At 37.9% G+C, this 20971-nt stretch overlaps 1 protein-coding gene across 7 annotated transcripts in view; it reads left to right on the top strand.

Moving 5' to 3' along the window:
• The window catches only part of NAV3 (neuron navigator 3), an 803480-nt gene that overhangs the window by 655940 nt on the left and 126569 nt on the right, over positions 1-20971 (top strand). For all 7 annotated transcript variants that reach the window (XM_064590847.1, XM_054506909.2, XM_054506908.2 and 4 more), the window contains one exon: positions 7971-8090. In XM_064590847.1, the coding sequence (XP_064446917.1) occupies positions 7971-8090 (120 nt within the window). The remainder of the gene's footprint in view (positions 1-7970; positions 8091-20971) is intronic.

The following is a 20971-nucleotide window of genomic DNA, read 5'->3' as shown; positions in this document are numbered from 1 at the left end:
AGAAGCAGGGTGTCAGGGGAAGTGAGGAAGAATGAGGAAATGCTTTGTGAGACTGTTTTTTTCATGTGAATTCTTTTACAGCTCATAGAATTTGAACGTGGCTAAAATTATTCTAAGACTTTCATAGTTTGAGGTAATTTATTTTTTTGTCAGTAACCCTCACAACTTTCTTTCCACCTTTTTGTACCAATCTTCCCTATGTCTATTAACTCTTCTTAAACTCATCTTGGCTGATGGTTTTGAAGTTTAGATATAACATGATTAGGAAATCATTTTTTAAATTTTACATAATTCTTTCAAAATGATCCCCTAACATTGATAGCTCCCAGACCGTAGTATAATTTTTCTAGAGGAGCTATAAAGTTCATGTTCTTATAAATTTTTAAATCCTTCAGAAAGAATGAAAAGAAGGAAGGATTACCAAGAAAAAATTCAAATCAGGGATTTGTCTTACTTGTGTGATGCCTGGAATTTTTTTTTTTAATTTTTTATTGTTATGTTAATCCCCATACATTACATCATTAGTTTTAGATGTAGTGTTCCATGATTCATTGTTTGTGCATAACACCCAGTGCTCCAGCAGAACGTGCCCTCCTCAATATCCATCACCAGGCTAACCCATCCTCCCACCCCCCTCCCCTCTAGAACCCTCAGTTTGTTTTTCAGAGTCCATCGTCTCTCATGGTTCATCTACTCCTCTGATTTCCCCCCCTTCATTCTTCCCCTCCTGCTACCTTCTTTTTTTTTTTTTCTTAACATATATTGCATTATTTGTTTCAGAGGTACAGATCTGAGATTCAACAGTCCTGCACAATTCACAGCGCTCACCAGAACACATACCCTCCCCAGTGTCCATCACCCAGTCACCCCATCCCTCTCACCCCACCCCCCATTCCAGCAACCCTCAGTTTGTTTCCTGAGATTAAGAATTCCTCATATCAGTGAGGTCATATGATACATGTCTTTCTCTGTTTGACTTATTTCGTTCAGCATAATACCCTCCAGTTCCATCCACGTCATTGCAAATGTCAAGATCTCATTCCTTTTGATGGCTGCATAATATTCCATTGTATATATATATATACACCACATCTTCTTTATCCATTCATCTGTCGATGGACATCTTGGCTCTATCCACAGTTTGGCTATTGTGGACATTGCTGCTATAAACATCGGGGCGCATGTACCCTTTCGGATATGTACTTTTGTATCTTTGGGGTAAATACCGAGTAGGGCAATTGCTGGATCATAGGGTAGCTCTATTTTCAACTTTTTGAGGAACCTCCATCCTGTTTTCCAGAGTGGCTGCACCAGCTTGCATTCCCACCAACAGTGTAGGAGGGTTCCCCTTTCTCCGCATCCCCGCCAACATCTGTCGTTTCCTGACTTGTTAATTTTAGCCATTCTGACTGGTGTGAGGTGGTATCTCATTGAGGTTTTGATTTGGAGTTCCCTGATGCCGAGCGATATTGAGCACTTTTTCATGTGTCTGTTGGCCATTTGGATGTCTCCTTTAGAAAAATGTCTGTTCATGTCTTCTGCCCATTTCTCGATTGGATTCTTTGTTCTTTGGGTGTTGAGTTTGATGAGTTCTTTATAGATATTGGATACTAGCCCTTTATCTGATATGTCATTGGCAAATATCTTCTCCCATTCTGTCGTTTGTCTTTTGGTTTTGTTGACTGTTTCCTTTGCTGTGCAAAAGCTTTTTGATGAAGTCCCAGTAGTTCATTTTTGCCCTTGCTTCCCTTGCCTTTGGCGATGTTTCTAGGAAGAAGTTGCTGCGGCTGAGGTCAAAGAGGTTGCTGCCTGTGTTCTCCTTTAGGATTTTGATGGACTCCTGTCTCACATTGAGGTCTTTCAACCATTTGGAGTCTATTTTTGTGTGTGGTGTAAGGCAATGGTCCAGTTTCATTCTTCTGCATGTGGCTGTCCAATTTTCCCAACACCATTTGTTGGAGAGACTTGTCTTTTTTCCATTGGACATTCTTTCCTGCTTTGTCGAAGATTAGTTGACCATAGAGTTGAGGGTCCATTTCTGGGCTCTCTATTCTGTTCCATTGATCTATGTGCCTGTTTTTGTGCCAGTACCATACTGTCTTGATGATGGCAGCTTTGTAATAGAGCTGGAAGTCCGGAATTGTGATGTTGCCAGCTTTGCTTTTCTTTTTCAACATTCCTTTGGCTATGCGGGGTCTTTTCTGTTTCCATACAAATTTTAGGATTATTTGTTCCATTTCTTTGAAAAAAGAAATTTTGATGGGGATTGCATTGAATGTGTAGATTGCTCTAGGTAGCATTGACATCTTCACAGAACTTCATAGTTCTCTGCTATAATTTGCTCCAATATACCTTCTGCCCCCCTCTCTCTTTCTTCTTCTTCTGGGATCCCAATTATTCTAATGTTGTTTCGTCTTATGGTATCGCTTATCTCTCGAATTCTGCCCTCGTGATCCAGTAGTTGTTTATCTCTCTTTTTCTCAGCTTCTTTATTTTCCATCATTTGGTCTTCTATATCACTGATTCTCTCTTCTGCCTCATTTATCCTAGCAGTTAGCGCCCCCATATTTGATTGCACCTCATTGATAGCCTTTCTGATTTCTACTTGGTTAGATTTTAGTTCTTTTACTTCTCCAGAAAGGGTTTCTCTAATAACTTCCATGCTTTTTTCAAGCCCAGCTAGTATCTTTAAAGTGATGATTCTGAACTCTAGATCTGACATCATACTAATGTCCATATTGAGTAGGTCCCTGGCAGTCGGTACTATCTCTTGTTCTTTTTGTTGAGGTGATTTTTTCCATCTTGTCATTTTGTGCAGAGGAGAATAGATTAATGAGAGAACAAAATGCTAGCAGAGTAACAACATCCCCAGGAAATATACTCTAAACAAATCAGAAAAGACCTGAAGCAGTGGGAAAAGAAAGGGAAAGAGAGAAAAAAGAAAAAGATAAAGATAAAGATAAAAACAAACAAAACAGAACAAAACAAAACAAAACAAAAACAGAATGTGATCAAATATGATCAGGCTGGTATATAGATCAGTGCCACACACTAGATTTTGGGTGTATTTTGGTCTGTTAGAAGAAAGTGCCTCCCAAAATTTTAAAGAAAGAAAAACTTATATATGTACAAAAATAAGGGTTGATATGATGAAGGGATGGAATATGACTGTAAATATGGAAATTATAAAAATTTTTATAAAAGGAATTGATAAGAAGTTTGAAAAAAGAAAGAAGAGGATTTAAAAAAAAAAGGGAGAGAATGTGATCAGGCAGGGGAGTAGAAAAAAACCATACACTAGAGATTTAGGGTATATTTTGATCTGTTAGAAGAAACTATCTCAAAATTTTAAAGAGAGAACCACTTATATATATATGCCAAAAATACAGGTAACTACTATGGAGGGATAGAATATGACTCTAAAAATGAAAAATAAAAATGTTTTTTAAAAAAAGGGATTGATAAGATGTTGGTTGAAAATGGGAAAAAGAAAAATTCAAAAAAAAAAAAAAGACAGTTAAAAAAAAATTTTTAAAATTAACTTTGAAAGACTAAAGAATCATGGTAAAAAAGCCATGAATTCTATGTGCAGTATTCCCCTAGCGCTGGAGTTCTGCCTTTCTCATTGATCGGTAAACTTGGTCTTGGCTGGCTGTTCTTGCTGATCTTTGCCTATTGCCCTGGTTCCCAAATGTCTTTGCCGGAGGCGGAACTGCCCTGCCCTTGCCCAACCGGGCTAAGTAATCTCCCGGGTTTGCTCTCGGGAGCTTTTGTTCCCTGCGAGCTTTCCGTACAGCTTTGGAGGCGGAGAGTGAAAATGGCGGCCTCCCAATCTCTGCCCCGGAGGAGCCGAGAACTCGGGGCCCCACTCCTCAGTGAGCCCCCAGAGAAAAGCCGTCAGTCACTCCCGTCTCCCTGGTCTCCGGCCGCACTCCGTGCTCACCCGGTGTGACCGCGCGCCTCTATCTCTGGCACCCAACCCGGGTGGAGTCTCCAAACCCAGCAGATCCCTGCGGTGCGCTCCCGCGCAGCTCCTCCCAAGGGAGGAAGGTGAGTCTCCCCGGATCTGCCGCTTGTTGGGTCCCTGCCGGAGGAGCAGGGGCCCGACTGTGCCGCGGATCACGGTTTATGGCAACCCCGAGCTGAGAGCCCGCGCCTGGGCTCCGCCTCTGCAGCCGGCTTCCCTGCTCCGTTACCTGGGAGCTCTGCCACACTCAGGCACCCCCGGTCTTTCTGTGACCCCGAGGGTCCTGAGTCCACACTGTCCCGGAGGGTTCCACCCCCCGCTTAGCCACCAGAGTGACGTCCCTCGGCGGAGCAGACTTTTAAAAGTTCCGATTTTGTGCTCCGCGGCTCTATCACTTGCCAGAAGCGGTTGATGGAGGCCCCCCCCCCGCCATCTATCCTCCTGAATATCGCCTCAGATTCACTTCTCCACACGTCCTACCTTCCAGAAAGTGGTCGCTTTTCTGTTCAGAGAGTTGTTGCTATTCTTTTCTTCGATCTCCTGTTGAGTTTGTAGGTATTCAGAATGGTTTGATCCCTGTCCAGCTGAATTCCTGAGAGGAGACGAAATCCAGGTCTCCTACTCCGCCATCTTGCTCCGCCCCCAAAAGCCAATTTTTTTTTTTAATTTAAATTCAATTAGCCAACATAAAGTAGTACGTCATTAGTTTCAGATGTAGAATTCAGTTATTCATCAGTTGCATATAACACCCAGTGCTCGTCACATCATGTGCCCTCCTTAATTTCCATCACCCAGTTACCCCATCCCCCCATCCACCTCCCCTCCAGCAACCCTCAGTTTATTTCTTAGAGTTAACAGTCTCTCATAATTTGTCTCCCTCTCTGATTTCCTCCCATTAAGTTTCTCTCCCTTGCCCTATGATCCTCTGCTCTGTTTCTTATATTCCACATATATTGTGGATAATTGTCTTTCTCTGATTGACTTATTTCACTCAGCCTAATACCCTCCAGTTCCATCCACATCGATGTAATAAGATTTCATCCTTTTTGATACCCGAGTAATATTGTACATATATCTTATATTCTTTATCCATTCATCTGTCGATGGATATCTGGGCTCTTTCCATAGTTTGGCTATTGTGGACATTGCTACTATCAACCTTGGGGTGCAGGTGCCCATTCGGATCACTGCATTTGTATATTTGAGGTAAATCTCTCATAGTGCGATTGCTGGGTTGTAGGGTAGCTCTATTTTTAACTTCTTGAGGAAACTCAATACTGTATGTTATTTTTTAAGTAACCGAATCATGGTTCTGTTATGAAAATACCCTACTAACATTCAAATGAGAGTGTGTCTGTGTAAACGGAGGAACTATAACTGAGTATTTTTTTGGTTCAATTAATACCTGTTGTAAGCCTATTTGATATTAACTAGAAAATTGAAGGGCCCAAGAAAAATGAATATCCTTTAAAATGCTTCCTGAAAAAATAGTTTTTTTTCTTAATTTATGGGACTTTTAAACGTATTTTTTTGGGGGGGGGAATTAGTTTTCAAAACAGTTGACCTTTGTCTATAGAACTTACTCTTCTGTAAGTATTGAATAATTGAAAGGTTATGTTTCTAATAGAAGTGATCTGTCATCTTATTTCTTGTTTTCATGCAACACCATCATGGGTAAAATTACTGAAATCAGCTATGATGTTTTTTTGGGGTTTTTTTGTTTTTTTTTTTACAATATGGAAGCCTTTTGAATCCAGCTGAACAAACATAATATATTTGTTGATCCCCAATTATATACAAAACACTTTGCTAAACAATTTTGGAGATACACAGATGAAGAAGACAGACCAATGAGACATACATGAAGCATAACATGTATACATTGTTACAACTTCCTCCAAGGTTAAGGTTAGGATTAAGCATGTCGGCAGTTTAAAAAAGGGGAGGGGGGATTTGCCAATATACACTTACTTTACCAGAAATTTCCACACACTCTGCCCTACAAGTCAATAAAAACATTTAGATACCGGTTGAAAACTGTGTGGGAAATATGATAAGAAATTGGAAGTAAGAATAAGCCCTGAAACACACCACCAACATGGGGCAGCTGACAAATTAAAACACAGGAAGAACAAATATCCCTTCACTCTTTGTTTAATTTAATTGATGCTCCTAATCATGAATTAGTTATAAAAAAAAAGTTAAATTATAGCTAGTATTTCTTATTTAAAAGAGTGTATCAGTGTTCAATACATTTTGGAGCTAAAGTCCTCCTTTATTTTTTCTGTTTTGGTGGGATTAAATTCTTTAGTGATCAGGAAAACTCACTATGTAGAGTCCCTTATAAGGATAATGCAGTAGAACTAGTTAGTGTTTTGTATATAAAATTCATCTGTTTCCTTTTCAAAATATGTGGAAGAGACTTTGTGAATAACAAATAGCTACCTGTTATAAGGTTCTCATATAAACAGCTTTGTGTATTTTTCCTTTATCATAAAATCTACCTGTAGATTTTATTCTTCCCATTTTCGGAGGAAGAAATTGAGGCAGAGTTTAAGAAACTTGTTCAGTGGGGAGCCTGGGTGGCTCAGTCGGTTAAGCGTCTGCCTTCGGCTCAGGTCATGATCTCAGGGTCCTGGGATCGAGCCCCACATTGGGCTCCCTGCTCAGCGGGAAGCCTGCTTCTCCCTCTCCCATTCCCCCTACTTGTGTTCCCTCTCTCGCGTGTCTCTCTCTGTCAAATAAATAAATAAAATCTTAAAAAAAAAAAAAAAAAAAAAACTTGTTCAAGCTCCTTCAATTAGTAAGGGCAGAATTTATTGATCTTGTAAGTAATTAGCCAGTTTCATAATCCTAGCTTTAACTATTTGGTTAGTCTTCAATATGGCCATGATTAAATATTTTTAATTACAAAAAGTGAAATCAACTCAAATTTGCTTAAGAATATCTCTTAGAACCCAAGGACAAGTTGTGAAGTTGAAACCACGGGGCCAAGTGTCTCTGCTTCCTTTTGTGCACCTGGGTCATTGTTTTTCCTTTGCTGACCAGCTTTCTCTGTGGCTCCTTACATCTACTGGAGAAAAATACATCTCCTGGGCGTTCATTATCATCAACTCTATTCACACAGAAAGACTGAGGAGAGCTGCCTTTTAATCCTAGTTCTCAAGAAAGAAAAACCTGATTAGCCCAGCATAGGGCAGGAGATTAAACAATGTGTCCTCGTCCTCCACAGCCGAGGAAGCAAGATTACCAATAGTAATATAACTATTGGGGTCTACCATCCCTTCGCAATGGTGGTGGTCCTGTGATGGCAAGGAGGTTCTCAAAGACACGAAGTGGGTCAGACAGTATGGCCCTTCACTTCAGATAGTAATGCATGGTGGTTAAGATCATTGTGGAGCCCACTTTCTAGATTTATGTCTTAGTTCTGCCATGACTGATTGAGTAGCATTGTGTTACTTAACCTTTTTGTGCTTACTTATTTTCTTTCTCTAATGTGGTGATAATAACAGTGTTACATGTAAGCTATTTAGAACAGTTCCTGGCAACATTGTAAACATTAATGCATCTTGGCTATTATTTTATCCTTGTGGTCAATACATATTACTTACCAAATAACTTAATCTAATTTTAAGTTTAGTAATATTCCATTACTCCTATGACTTTCAGTGCTTCAAAAATGGTATTTACAAAATGAAATGATCTTGCTCTTATTTTTCAAATGTTAAATTATCTCCAAGACTGTTCAAAATTTTGGTAACAAAAGGGGAAAAAAATGAAGGTTTTACATAGGCTAGTTATTTGTTGTAGTAAGGAAGATTGATTTCCTAATAAACTTGAAAAATACCCTAATTCTTCCTGGTGAGTAAAATGTTTATATAGAAAAAACTGTAATAAAGCACATTTGCTTAATTATTGAAAGTTGTGAACACTGTTTATTAAGTTAAATTATACAGATGAGATCATTTAATTTTCTGTTGATTAATTACACATTTATTTTCAGGTACATGACAGATGGAGGGCTCAACCTGTATACTAGAAGTCTGAACCGAATACCGGACACAGCCACTTCCAGAGAGGTCATCCAGAGAGGAGTTCATGATGTGACAGTGGATGCAGACAGGTAATGCTATCAGCATGTACAATGGTGAGAACCACATAAAGCAATTTCATAAATGAGATCCTAGGAGTTTGACAGTATAAGTCAAAGGACTTTTTATTTCAATATAATAATTATTTTGAAATATTTTTAAAAACTAAACTGGTTTTTCTTACAAGACTTGTTTAGCTCTATTTACTGCATTGGTGAGAATATTTAACAACTTTCAGTTATGTGGCAGCAAATTTTAACATCTGTAAAAGCAAAATGATACACATAGACTTATATTCTTTCCTTGAAAAGACCTCTGGCTGATAAGTTTGTTTTGGTTTGGATATTATCAGATTTACCTGGAGGCTAATGATATAATGATTAAAACATAATTCAAATTATCAGGTATAATAAACTTGACGCTTTTCTTGAGGGGTTTGTTGAAAGCATACAATTCTTGCTTTAGGCTAATTTCTGTTTTGTAATTGTTTCAGATTGTTTAAAGGTGTGTGTGTGTGTGTGTATGTGCATGTGTGCGTGCTTGCTTCATATGCTAGTTATGATTTTGCTGGAAGTTGTTATGTCAATTTGATCAGAATCACTGCTGTTAGAGAATATTGTTCTTGTAAAATAATATTGTAAGACATCCTTCTGACCTGATTTTGCCCTCTCTTCACTCAAAATTTTGACTTTATTCATCAGGAAGGGATTGCCATTTCTTAAACTATGATATATCAATACCTAGAGTGGTTCTTTACTAAAGTCAGCATTGAGTAAGAGGACAAAAGGTTGTGACTTAGTGCATCCACATTCTGAAGTTAAGAACTGTGCACAATTCATTGCGCATTTTAACATAGCCCACTCAAAAGGCTTGAATTCTGATATTAGTCGTCTGTTTCTCCTCACTCAAATGCTGTTGATGTATTTGGCGGGGGGAGGATTTAGGACTCTAAATACTCTTTAAATAGATATTCAATTAGTCCTTCTATTTTTATCTCTACCTTCATACCCATTTTCAGAAATACCACCGATTTTTAAATATTTGGGGTCTTCTCCAGGATAAGTAGGCTGTTTCTCAGCTTTTCTTATCATGTGTTCAGGAAGCCACACTCTCAGATCTAGGGTGAAGGTATGTACCTGGTATCCTGCAGTTCAGAGACCCCTCCAGAGGGTTAGGGTTAGGGTTGGGGTTAGGAGTGAGGGGTTAAGGGTTTGAGTATGTGCCTGGTATCCTGTAGTTCAGAGACCTCTCCGGAGAATAAAACCGCAGACTTCTACTGAGGTGAGAATAGACATGGCAGCCATCTTCTGAGCTGAGGCAAGGAGGAGATTTGGGGTTCCAAATGCTCTTCACATAATGCTGTTGATATTTTCACTCCTGTTGGCCAGAGGACAGTTTCCACTAGGAGAGCAGGATAGACATATATAGTCTGTAGACCAGGTTTGTGTGAGAGAAGCAGGTGGTTACAAAAGGGTTATGAAAAACTTTGACTCCCCAACCACCAACATGAACTCTTCAACCATTTTCCCTTCCTGACTCCTTCAACCAGCCTGGACTCCTTTCTGCTCTCGAATTGATGCTTCCTCCATCTGAAATGCCCTTTTCTACATTTGCTGCATTATTTCCTCCATCACAGCATTTCAATTTCAGCTGAATGCTGCCTTCTCAGAGAAATGATTCCAGAGAGGCTAAGATACATTTGATTTGCACTTTCTTACCCATTACCTTATAATATTTTCTTCAATGTATCGCATCGCTCCTGGAATATATCATACTTACTTATTTGTTTACATGCTTATCTTATATCTCCCCCATTATGATGTAAGCCCATGAATGCAGAATTTTTGTCACATTCATTATATTTTGAGATTTTAGCTAATGCTTATGGAGTGAAAGAACAAAGGAATGAATATAAGCTATATATATTCATATACAGCTAGCAATAGAGTTCAGCTGGGTAGAGAGGCAAATGAGGCCAGAGCCAACATTCTGCAAGGATATTATGTAAGAGAGGGAAGGGGTTATGTGGAAAAACAGGAAGCAGTGTTTCAAGGGGAAGAAATCCACAATATGGACTACATTTTGAAACTAAGGACCTACACATTCTTAGCTGACAGTAGAAAATATTAAAGGTGGGGGACAGTCTGTTGGTCTTTAGGAAATGAGATTGTGGTGGCAGAACCTAGGAATCGATACAAAGGAGCCTTATTTTGGAGATCGTTGGGATAACCAGCTCTCCTTGCTCCTATAAGGCTCAGCTTGGTGCCTGGCTGAGGAACCTCAGACCAATGGGGAAAACCCAGATGTGTGTCTGATAAATTGAGACCTGTGAAAGCAGTGGTTCTTAAAGTGTGGTAACTAAATCAGCAGCATCAGTATCTCTTGGGAACTTGATAGAAATGCAGATTAGCTCTATCCAAGATTTACTGAAGGGGAAACTCTGCAGTGTTGAATAGGCCCTCCAGGCAATTCTTATGGATACTGAAGTTAGCAAATCACTATCTTAAAATTAACAACCAGATGCCAGGTTGATGAAAACATGAACACTTGGCATGAACATTTAAACATTAAAAAAATGACATTTTGAAGTTTTTATTCACTATTTTAGCTGTGCTCTGTCAAGGGAGAGTATTAAAATAACACTGGCACTAATCTTTAAATTAAATCAAATTATGACATGTCGTACCTGACATAAGTTGTCTCCATTTGTTAGATCCAGCTTCTGAGAATTGCATTTTTGAAAGAATTGTAGAATTTAAGGAATACAAAAACCACTTTAATCACTTGTATATATTAAACACCAATAAGGTAATAGGGAAAAATCCTGCTCTCAGTAGAGATAGGAGTTTGTCTTTTATTGTATATAAGTCTGAAGCTCTTTTAAATCCTATATTCAGGAAGTGATTTGGGATGTACATAATTTAAAAATGGATAGTATTAAATATTATAGTTGTGTAAGTCCTTCTGTTAATTTAAAAATCTCCTCATACAGGATGTTGTTTCATAAAGCTTTCTTAATTCTGATATCCATTCCAAAGAGGATAGGCAAGAATAGCTCTAAGGAATATATCTTTGCTTAGTTTTACTCAAAAAAGATACTCAGAAGTCCTGTATTTCAAAATGAAAACTGTTAAGATTTAATTCAGTGCTCCCTAAAAGCTTTTTTTAATCACTGATTCCCCCACTTTTTTCTCTATAATAATTTGTTCCTGTGATATTTTAAGAAATGCTGATTTTGCCTAATGCCTTCACTTAGTGGTTATAGCAGTACAAGGACTTGGGCCCTTTACTCGGCTACCTTAATCAGGGGTCTTTTAAATAAAATGAAAAATGTTAGTGCTTGGTTCATTTTAGTAAATTGGTAAATGTAAGTGATAAGGAGCTATTTTACTAATTTTAATTAGTTTTATTTTCACATTTCAAAGCAAGAGCATGTGTTATACTGATTATTTTTAAAAAATAACTCACCTATAGCAAATAGTGAAGAGAGATGGCACAAAGACAGGTAGACTGCTCAGGAAGTGATGAGCTTCTAGCTGGAGAGTGGGAATGGGGACACCATTTCTCAAGGAACCTGGGTTTTGGTCTGTGTGTAGTACTCTGCTCAGGCTGCCTTGATAAAATACACAGCCTGGGTGGCTTAAACAACAGGTATGTACTGAAGGCTACACATCCATGAGTACAGTGCTGGAGAAGTCATTGTCCAGTGAGAGCTTTCTTCCTGGTTTGTAGACAGTCACCTTCTTGCTATGTCCTCACACAGCCTTTCCTCTGTGCTCCCTTGGGGAGAAAGAGGAAGATCTCTCACATCTCATCCTGTTCGTATAAGGACATCAGTTCTATCAGAGTAGGGCCCCAACACTATGACCTCATTTAACCTTAATTATCTCTGTAAAGGCCCTTCTTCAAATATAATCGTATTGATGGTTAGGGCTTCAAAGTATGAATTTGGGGGGAGAGGGGCAGTGTTCAATCCATCCCACTGTGTAACTCCCAGGTGGTTTTATTATTGGAGATATAGGTTAATCCCTATATAAATGCTGAATTAAAGTACTGACTATATATAGTATGTGCATTATTAAGCTCACATCCTTCAGGGTCAGGAAGATCAAGTGAAATGAATGAAACAGAAAGGATATCTTAAACATGACCAGTCTAAAGAGGGCGGCCACTCTTAGGTTTGGAGGTTGCTGCCTGTGGAAATGCAGAAATGTGGAAAGGAGGGGCTAACGATTGCCAGACCATTTGATTTTTCAAGTGAAGTCAGACTCTGGACTCTTGTGAGAACTCTCCTAATTTTCACATATAGGAAACTGTTAATAGGTCTATAAGATCAATAGATAGTTAAAGATATACATTTTCTTCAATGGCAGTTAATGTAGGAAATTAGAGAGAAGCCTATACAAAGCAAGAGATAGTGTACTTTCTCATGTATGGTCGTGTAAACTTCCTAGTGCCTTAAAGTTACCCCCAGATACACACTGGTGATGATACCAGGTGTACAGAAAGAAAACGCTACCAGTCATGAGAAGCCAGCCTAGTAATTGAGACAAAACTATTTGAGCACATTTCCAAGTTTATAATGTAAAACAGGACAATCTCAGGTCCATTTCCCAGCCATAGCATCCCTCAGTGGCGCTAACTAATTAATTTTGTTTAAACCACTATGTGAATCAGCACTGTGCAGGCTAAGGGCACGTTTGTATCTGTGATGTAGATTGGGGAAACAAGCCCTGAGAATAATGCTTGACATTAAAAGAGTGAATAAAAGGAGAGAAACCACTGAAGAGGCAGAGAAAAGAGCTCCTACACGAAATTGAAGAACAAATAGGGGTAACTGATATTTTTGAAATGGAGAGTGGAGGAATGAGGCAACAATGTCAAATTCCATGGACAAATGAAGTTAATTGGAGAAGGTTTATACCAAAGAATAACATAGAATAGTATGAAGTTTAACATTTGAGAGGTAGTGCTCTCCTGGATGATCAAGCAGGGTACAAGCAATAGCCTGAGTTACTCAAGTTTCTAGAAGTCAGAATTTGGTTATTAAGATGATTTATCCACATGACATCAAGTCAATATAATGACAGAATGAGTCTCAAAGGAGAGAAAGATAAATCTCCAGGTGAGAAACTCTTTTTGGAAAATGAACAAAATTCCACAAGTCCAGGCCCATTCTGGATTATCTATTACATTGCTATCTAAAGCATATTCTTAAATCTGTAATTGTTAATTTCAACTGTAAACTAATCAGTTTATTCGTATTTTTTACTGATCTTTTTGTGTTGAACCATGACCTTTTGAAAATATAAAAGCATAATACATCATAGAAATTGTGATTTTTGTATTGTACTAACTGACAGATTGGCTTGATTTGTGATACTGCAGTTCAGATGCTGAAATCACAGTTGATGGAAGAGTTGAGAAAAAGCATCAAGGGATTGTCATGATTTCACATGGCCCTCAGGTTATCAGTCATTATAAATCAATTTATCAAGGGAAGTCTAGGACGAAACACTTGTCATACTAAATCCCTTGTTGGGGTGGTCAGGGGTTTTTCCTCTGTCCTCTTAGGTTGAAGGCTTGGGGGCCTGCAAATTATACTGCAAAAGAAATTATCAAGAAATAAGACAGGTTTTTATTTATGAATGTATGTGGGAAGTGACGGAAAATGTGACTCAAGGAGGCAATTAGAATTTGGACTTAAATATCATCTGTGTTTCCCCCAGGTTTATTGAAAAATAATTGACATACATCACTGCATAAGTTTAAGGCATACAGCATGGTGGTTTGGTTTTATGTATAGTGAAATGATTACCACCAAGGTTCAATTAACGTCCATCTTTTCATATGGATAGAATAAAAAGAAAAGAGGGAAAAAAATTTTCTCCTTGTGATGAGAAGTCTTAGGATTTACTCTCTTAATAGGGGAAGGGGAGTGGAAGAAGGGAAAACAAAGGACTTCTGGGAAAAATAAAAGGACACTTTGAAGAAGAGATGAGAGATATGATAGTTTTGTGACAATGTCTGTTTAGGTGATTTCTTGTCCTTACTTCTCATCTCTGGTGACAGGAGTCAATCTTCTCTGGTTAGAGAACTCCCAGGGAGGGGCTTTATGATTTATGAATTATTTTGGGAGGCTCTACTTTTAGGCAAATAAGGGGAGTTCAGAAAAAAGGAAACTCTTCACAGTGGGATATTTTGGATCCTTCACCCTACATCTACAGTTGGTATCCATGTGCAGAATCCTGTACTGCCTTTACAAAGGGAGTCATGGCAGATTCTCACAAAATCATGTGAGGCCTCATTTCTAAGGATGGGAGGCCTTTGATATTTCCATAAGTTCTCCAAATAGGAGAAGTGAAGGCAACAGAGATTTCTCCTAAGCCATCAAGCAAATATCTCAAGGGGTCAGCTTCATGATGCTTGTCACTAGTGTGGGTATACTCTAATAATTCGTCCTATTCTGTGTTGATATTTTCTAGTATAATCACAGAATCAGTATAGTCCCATATCTTAAGTATTTCCTTCATTAGCTTACTGGCTTTCCATTGTAATTAAAAGCAAACACAAAAAAGATTAATAGGCTGAGATGGAAATAGATAAAGTAAATATAATTATTTCACTTCATAATAAAATGGCCTGCCCTTTTTTGCTCTTGTTTCTTTACTCTAAGTAGAAAGAGACCAGTGCAAAATATTAGAGATGTAGAAAAATTTGCCCTTCCAACTTCCCTTTGACACCCTTGCTTACCATTGCAGGCTTATGAACTGCTGCTGAACTTCTCTCCTGTCTTCCAGTTCTCAGAATTAACTGACCTCATTGTGAATAATCTTTCAAACTTCTAGTACTTTTATGTAATACCCCTCATAGAATTAAATTCATGCCAGAAACACTATTGAGAACCTGCCCTCTACCAAGCACTGTGCTCAATCCTGGGGGACCCTGTATTCAAGGGAATTAGAGTAGGGATTATGAAAGCTTAAGCCATTGAGATTGAAAGGATATGTGGAAAATCCAACTAGCCCAAGCTGTAGATATTTTTGTTTGGGATACCTTTTAATATTTTTCTAACCATGCATCCAGGTGGCTCTAAGCTCTACCACCTCCTCAAAGGACAGCTCCTGACATTAAACTTGGCCATAGTTAAACTTTGCCATTACAGGATATTCTTCTAACAGAAGAGATGGTCCTCAGTACTCTTATTTATGCAGTAGTTTTACCTTATCTCCTTCCAAAACAATTTACTAATAATCTTATGAAGATGGTAAAGAGGAGGAAGAAGAAGAGGAGTCAAGGTTGTTATAATAAAAATTAGCTATAGTAGCTATCAGCATTGAGGACTAGTTATGTGTAGCCAACATGCCATATTACTTAAATACATTGTTATATTTTATCTTTACAACAGCCCTATGAAGTGGCTTTTATTACTGCCATTTTATGAGGCAAAGAGTTCTTAGATTAAGAAACTTGCCTGGAAACATGTTGTTAATTAACTGTAATGGTATGATTTGAATCCAGTTCCTGTGCTCTTACTATTATTCATACCATTATTAATTTAGATAAATGTTTTTATCATGCCTGGATGGACATTGTCAGATTTTGTAAATTCTTTCATTTTTCCATTTTGGTCTAAACATGCCTATAAAATATGAACAGATATATTTTATTCAACTTCATAAATGTTGGTAAGTTCCCTCAGTATATAAATCATATTCTATTCTCTTCCAGATTGATAAACCTAAAAACAAAATTGACAACAATATTGTCACATGTGTTAGAGATTCTCAAATGCTGGCTAGTATGTTAATATGAGTAAAACAATTTAACAGTGTTTTGTTCTCTATATATATATGTCTTGAAACCTAATGTGTGTTGAAATATTTATTTCTGGGCGCCTGGGTGGCTCAGTTGGTTAAGCGACTGCCTTCAGCTCAGGTCATGATCCCAGGGTCCTGGGATCGAGTCCCGCATCGGGCTCCCTGCTCTGCGGGGAGCCTGCTTCTCCCTCTCCCACTCCCCCTGCTTGTGTTTCCTCTCTCGCTGTGTCTCTCTCTGTCAAGTAAATAAAATAAAAAATCTTTAAAAAAAAAAAAGAAATATTTATTTCTTATGGGCTCCAGGAAACATTAGAAAAATAGAAAGAGGAGAAATATATTCAGGTTATATGCAGAGAAATATTAAAAGAGTATTTATATGAAGGGAAAAGCAAAGTGGGCTTCTTATAGTACAAAATTTTTTTTTCCACAGAGAGCAATAAAATAGGAAAGACTGTATCAACTAATTTAATTGCTTAATTTGATTAAGAAGTTCCATCTTTATCATGAAACACTTGTGTGTGTGTGTGTTTTCCCCTGCAAGAACTAGGGATGAATTCTTTTTTTAACAGGCCAACTAATGGGGTGAGACATTCAACTTGGGATCATTAAATCGAGGGCTTCCGGCTGGCAGCTGATAGATTCTGCATCTTCCTCACTCCAGCTGCATAGAGTGGGTGGCATGGACTTGTTTAATAGAGTCACATGTACTCTGTTTATATTCCTTTTCCTTGCTTGACTTAATTTGTGTTTGAAATGGTTAAAGTTATTCACAATGAGCTGGATTTTTACGCATTAGCAGAGCTTCCATATGTTTTTTCAGATAAGTTGCAAATGTAAGTGTTTTCATTACAAATGAGTGCTTATTTTCTGAATTAGTTATTTTGTTATTATATAAAGTTTTCTGTGATTACTGAGGAAAATTCACCGAATACGTGTAACCAGAAAGAAGAATCTAAAAATAATCTATTTCTCACCCATCCCCAAACAACAAAGAGTATTGCTTTGATGTATTTCCTCCAAAGCGTGCTCACCTCTCCATTTCCACAGTTTGGGTCATACCATCTAGGCGATATAGTATCCTGCTTTCTTAACTTACCTAATAAACAATACACGTAGTATTAAATGTTACTTTAAATTATGGCTTGTAATGATTGCATGCAATTCTGGCATATAGAATGAATTATAACTAAGGAGTTTGTTTAATCAACCATTAAATTGAAGACATTCATCAAATTTCTGATTGAATTGGCAAAGGCATTAGCAGAATCTTACCTATCTGGTTGCATGTCTATATCCATGTATTGTTTTCTAAAAAGATAAAATGTTGAGCTCAATAGAAAAGGATGCTTCATATGTCTACATGTGCATGTTTGTGTCTATGTGTACATAAATGTACATATGGAATTTAATTTTATTTTTCCATGTAAATCTCATTCCTTAAAATTAAATTTTATAAATCATTTTGGCTTTAGATTTTTTTTTTTTAGATTTTTTTTAAAATTTCAAATGTATATTTAGGGTTTTGTACATTCTTAGGATTCATGAATTTGTTGTATTTACAATGTTTTGTCAGCCAGATTTTGCTGCTGAGGTAAACACTGTTGACTGAAACTGTGCTTCTTCTTCAACCTTAATTAAATATCCAGAGGTACCTTATTTCTTACAGAACAAAACTCTATTATTTGTTTCTCTAACAGTATATTCTCCTCTGATCCCAGATGGTTTGTACAATCCATGTCCGCTTGACAACCCAAATATTTACTAGATAAAAGTAAAAATAGGGGCACCTGGGTGGCTCGGTTGGTTTAATGTCCGACTCTTGATCTCAGGTCAGGTCTTGATCTCAGGGTCGTGAGTTCAAGCCCTGAACTGGTCTCCATGCTGGAGCCAACTTAAAAAAAAATAATAATAATTTTGGACAGGTGAAGTAAAACAAGCAGATTTAAAAACCATATCAAGTTTTTTAAAAATCTTCTCCAGCTTCAATTTTGACTTAATTTAGCTGTCGCCTGATCTTTTCTAAGCCAGTTTGATTGGATAGTGGCTAGAATAGGTTGATCATAGTAAAAACCAATAGAAATGCTGTTCAGATTCCAATTAACTGCTAAATTCTTAGAATATTTTGGTGCTATTGATCTTATAGTAGAAATATTTTCATATTCAAATATCATAGCAGCTCTAATGCTACTATAAAAACTTCCCAAATATGTTAGTGAAAAATTTTTTAAAGGTATAAAGCCGTAAGAGCCAGAATACAGAGGACAACAATAGCAAAAAGCTGCGAACGTGGCAAAACAAAGGGAGAATGGTGATTGATTTAGCAGCCACAGGAAAGCACTGAACACAGTGGGTAAAGTCAGGAAGCAATGCAATTCACACCATTGGTACCCCAAAAGGCTTGGGAATTTTAGTATTGGTTACCTTGGGATGTAGGGATAAATGTGAAGTAAAAAAATGGAAGGAACTGGATCAAAGGGTTTTGAAGAAGTAATCAGATCCCCAGATTCCCAGGCCAACCCATGAATAACTGGGCAGCTGTCCCTCTTCTATCATAGCAGAAGCCTGGAGATTATTCTCTGGAGAGGGAAAAATATGACATCTCGATGGGACGCAGGGTACAGTTGAGGGCTGAGCACAAAGTAATTAATAAAGTTTGTATGATAAACATGAAGATTCCCAGTTTTCCCCCTTACTTGGTCCTATAACCTTGGCAATGAGGTGTGAGTCCATCTGTTCAGGACCATCATTTACCCTCTACTTGCCCCATGCATCTGCTATGTGCTTACTGACCACAAATTGTTAAATCACTATAAGCAGTATACAAGTCTCATGCCTTGCCAGGACTCACAGTTTACACTTTGAAAATATCGAATCATTTATTGTACCCCCCCCAAAGTCTGCTGTTTCATGCCTTCACTTAGACCTGGAATCCCATACTCAACCTGGGATACCCATTCTGTCTTCCTTCGTAATTCTTACTTGTTCTGCAAGATTTGCTTCAGGTGTTGTCTCCTCTGTGAACTCCCCTCAAAACCCTAGTAGGTACATTGTACCACCTCTGTGCACTAGGTATATTTCAGTCTTATAGTTTATTATATTATTTTGAAGACTCTGTTTATGTGTCCATCTTTCCCAGAAGCCTATGATGTATCCAAGGATAGGGACGGTGTCCCATTCATCCCTGTACCCCCAGTTCCAAATGCAGTTCTTGTTACAAAATATACATCTGTTGTCCTGAAACCCATTTCATCTCGTGCATCTTGTACTGCACAGTGCTTTACACATCATATCAAGATGGTTTTTGCCATGTCTTATCTGACTTTATATTTTTAGCATCTAGCACTGAGCCTAATACATTTCTAGTATGCAGTAAATATTTATTTAAATGAATGAGTGATGAATTTATTCTTTATCTTGTGGAGAGGTTTTTGGTTTTTTTTTAAGCATAGGTCTAAAAAGAAGCATGTAGATAAGGATGTTAACATTTGAAGGCTTTATGGAGAAGAATTATCATGTGTGAATGCCTTTTGAAACTATATCATCCAGAATATTGCTATTTGCCTCTTTTTTTTAAAAAAATGAGATATAATTGACATACAACATTTTGTAAGTTTAAGGTGTACAATCTGTTGATTTTTCTCTAGCTGGTGGTCTTTTTTAAAAATATTTTGACAGGGCGCCTGGGTGGCTCAGTTGGTTAAGCGACTGCCTTCGGCTCAGGTCATGATCCTGGAGTCCCTGGATCGAGTCCCGCATCGGGCTCTCTGCTCGGCAGGGAGTCTGCTTCTCCCTCTGACCCTCCCCACTCTCATGTGCTTGCTCTCTCTCATTCTCTCTCTCTCAAATAAATAAATAAAATCTTTAAAAAATAAAAAAATAAAAAAATAAAAATATTTTGACCAAGACACTCAAACCAGAAACTTAAAGATTTATTTATTTGAGAGAGAGAGAGAGAGCACAAGTGAGAGTGGCAGAGGGAGAGGGAGCAAGAATCTCAAGCAGACTCCCCACTGAGCATGGAGCCTGATGTGGGGCTCAGTCTCAGGACCCTGAGATCATGACCTGAACTGAGACTAAGAGTCAGATGCTTAATGGACTGCGCCACCCAGGTGCCCCTCAACCCAAAACTTAAATAGCAAAGTATAATACTAGGATATCCAAAGGCGATTTTCTTCAGAAGTTCTGAAGTATGGGGCTCCTGGGTGGCTCAGTTGGTTAAGCGTCTGCCTTGGGCTCCTGGGATCAAGCCCCATGTCAGGCTCCCTGCTCAGCGGGGAGCCTGCTTCTCCCTCTCCCTCTGTCCCCAACTCATGCTCACTCTCTCTCTCCCTCTCTCTCTCTAGTGCTCTCTCTCTCAAATAAATAAGATCTTTAAAAAAAGTTCTGAAGTATGTTTTGATTTTGTCTAAAATAGCATAGAACTGATCTCTGAGTTTAGAAAATTTATAGAGTAAAAGTATGGACTTTTGAAATTTGGTGTATATATAGTTTATATTAGTATTTCTGGTAAAAAAAAAAATACAATTATATGTGTATAGACCTTTCTACATTTCTTAAGTTATTCCACAATGTCATTTTTTGTTTACTCCTTGACACTAATTCTGTGAAATCAGGAGAGTTGTTAAAAAGACTTATTCTATATTAAGAAAGCTCAGTGAAGTTAACTGAACTTCCAACAATTAAATGACAAGGTTAAAAGTGAACTCAACTTGATTCTTATCTAAGCCAAGGGTCAGCAAATTCTTTTCTGGAAAACGTCAGGCAGAAAATATTTTAAGCTTTGCAGGGTAAGAGGCAAAATCAAGAAATTGATTGGATGATGAGAGAAAAAAAAATGGCCAGAAGCTTTTTCAACTATGTAAAAATGTAAAGGACATTCTTAGCTCACAGGGTCTATAATTTGGATTTGGTCCACAGCCATGGTTTGCTGACTCCTGTTCCAAGCCATTCTTAGGCCTGACATTTATTCTCTGTATGTTTATGAGGGCTGCCATAACAACCATAAATTGGATAGCTTAAGCAATAGGAATGTATTGTCCCACAGTTCTGGAGGCTAGAATAGAAGTAGAAAATCCAGGTGTTGGTAGGTTTAA

The sequence above is a fragment of the Mirounga angustirostris genome, unplaced genomic scaffold (assembly GCF_029215605.1).
Source record: "Mirounga angustirostris isolate CCGP_5_RB_7025 unplaced genomic scaffold, mMirAng1.0.hap1 SCAF_5, whole genome shotgun sequence".
In the NCBI taxonomy this organism is placed as follows: Eukaryota; Metazoa; Chordata; class Mammalia; order Carnivora; family Phocidae; genus Mirounga; species Mirounga angustirostris.
The sequence above is the reverse complement of the archived record's forward strand: the minus strand, read 5'-3'. Positions and strand labels throughout refer to the sequence as shown.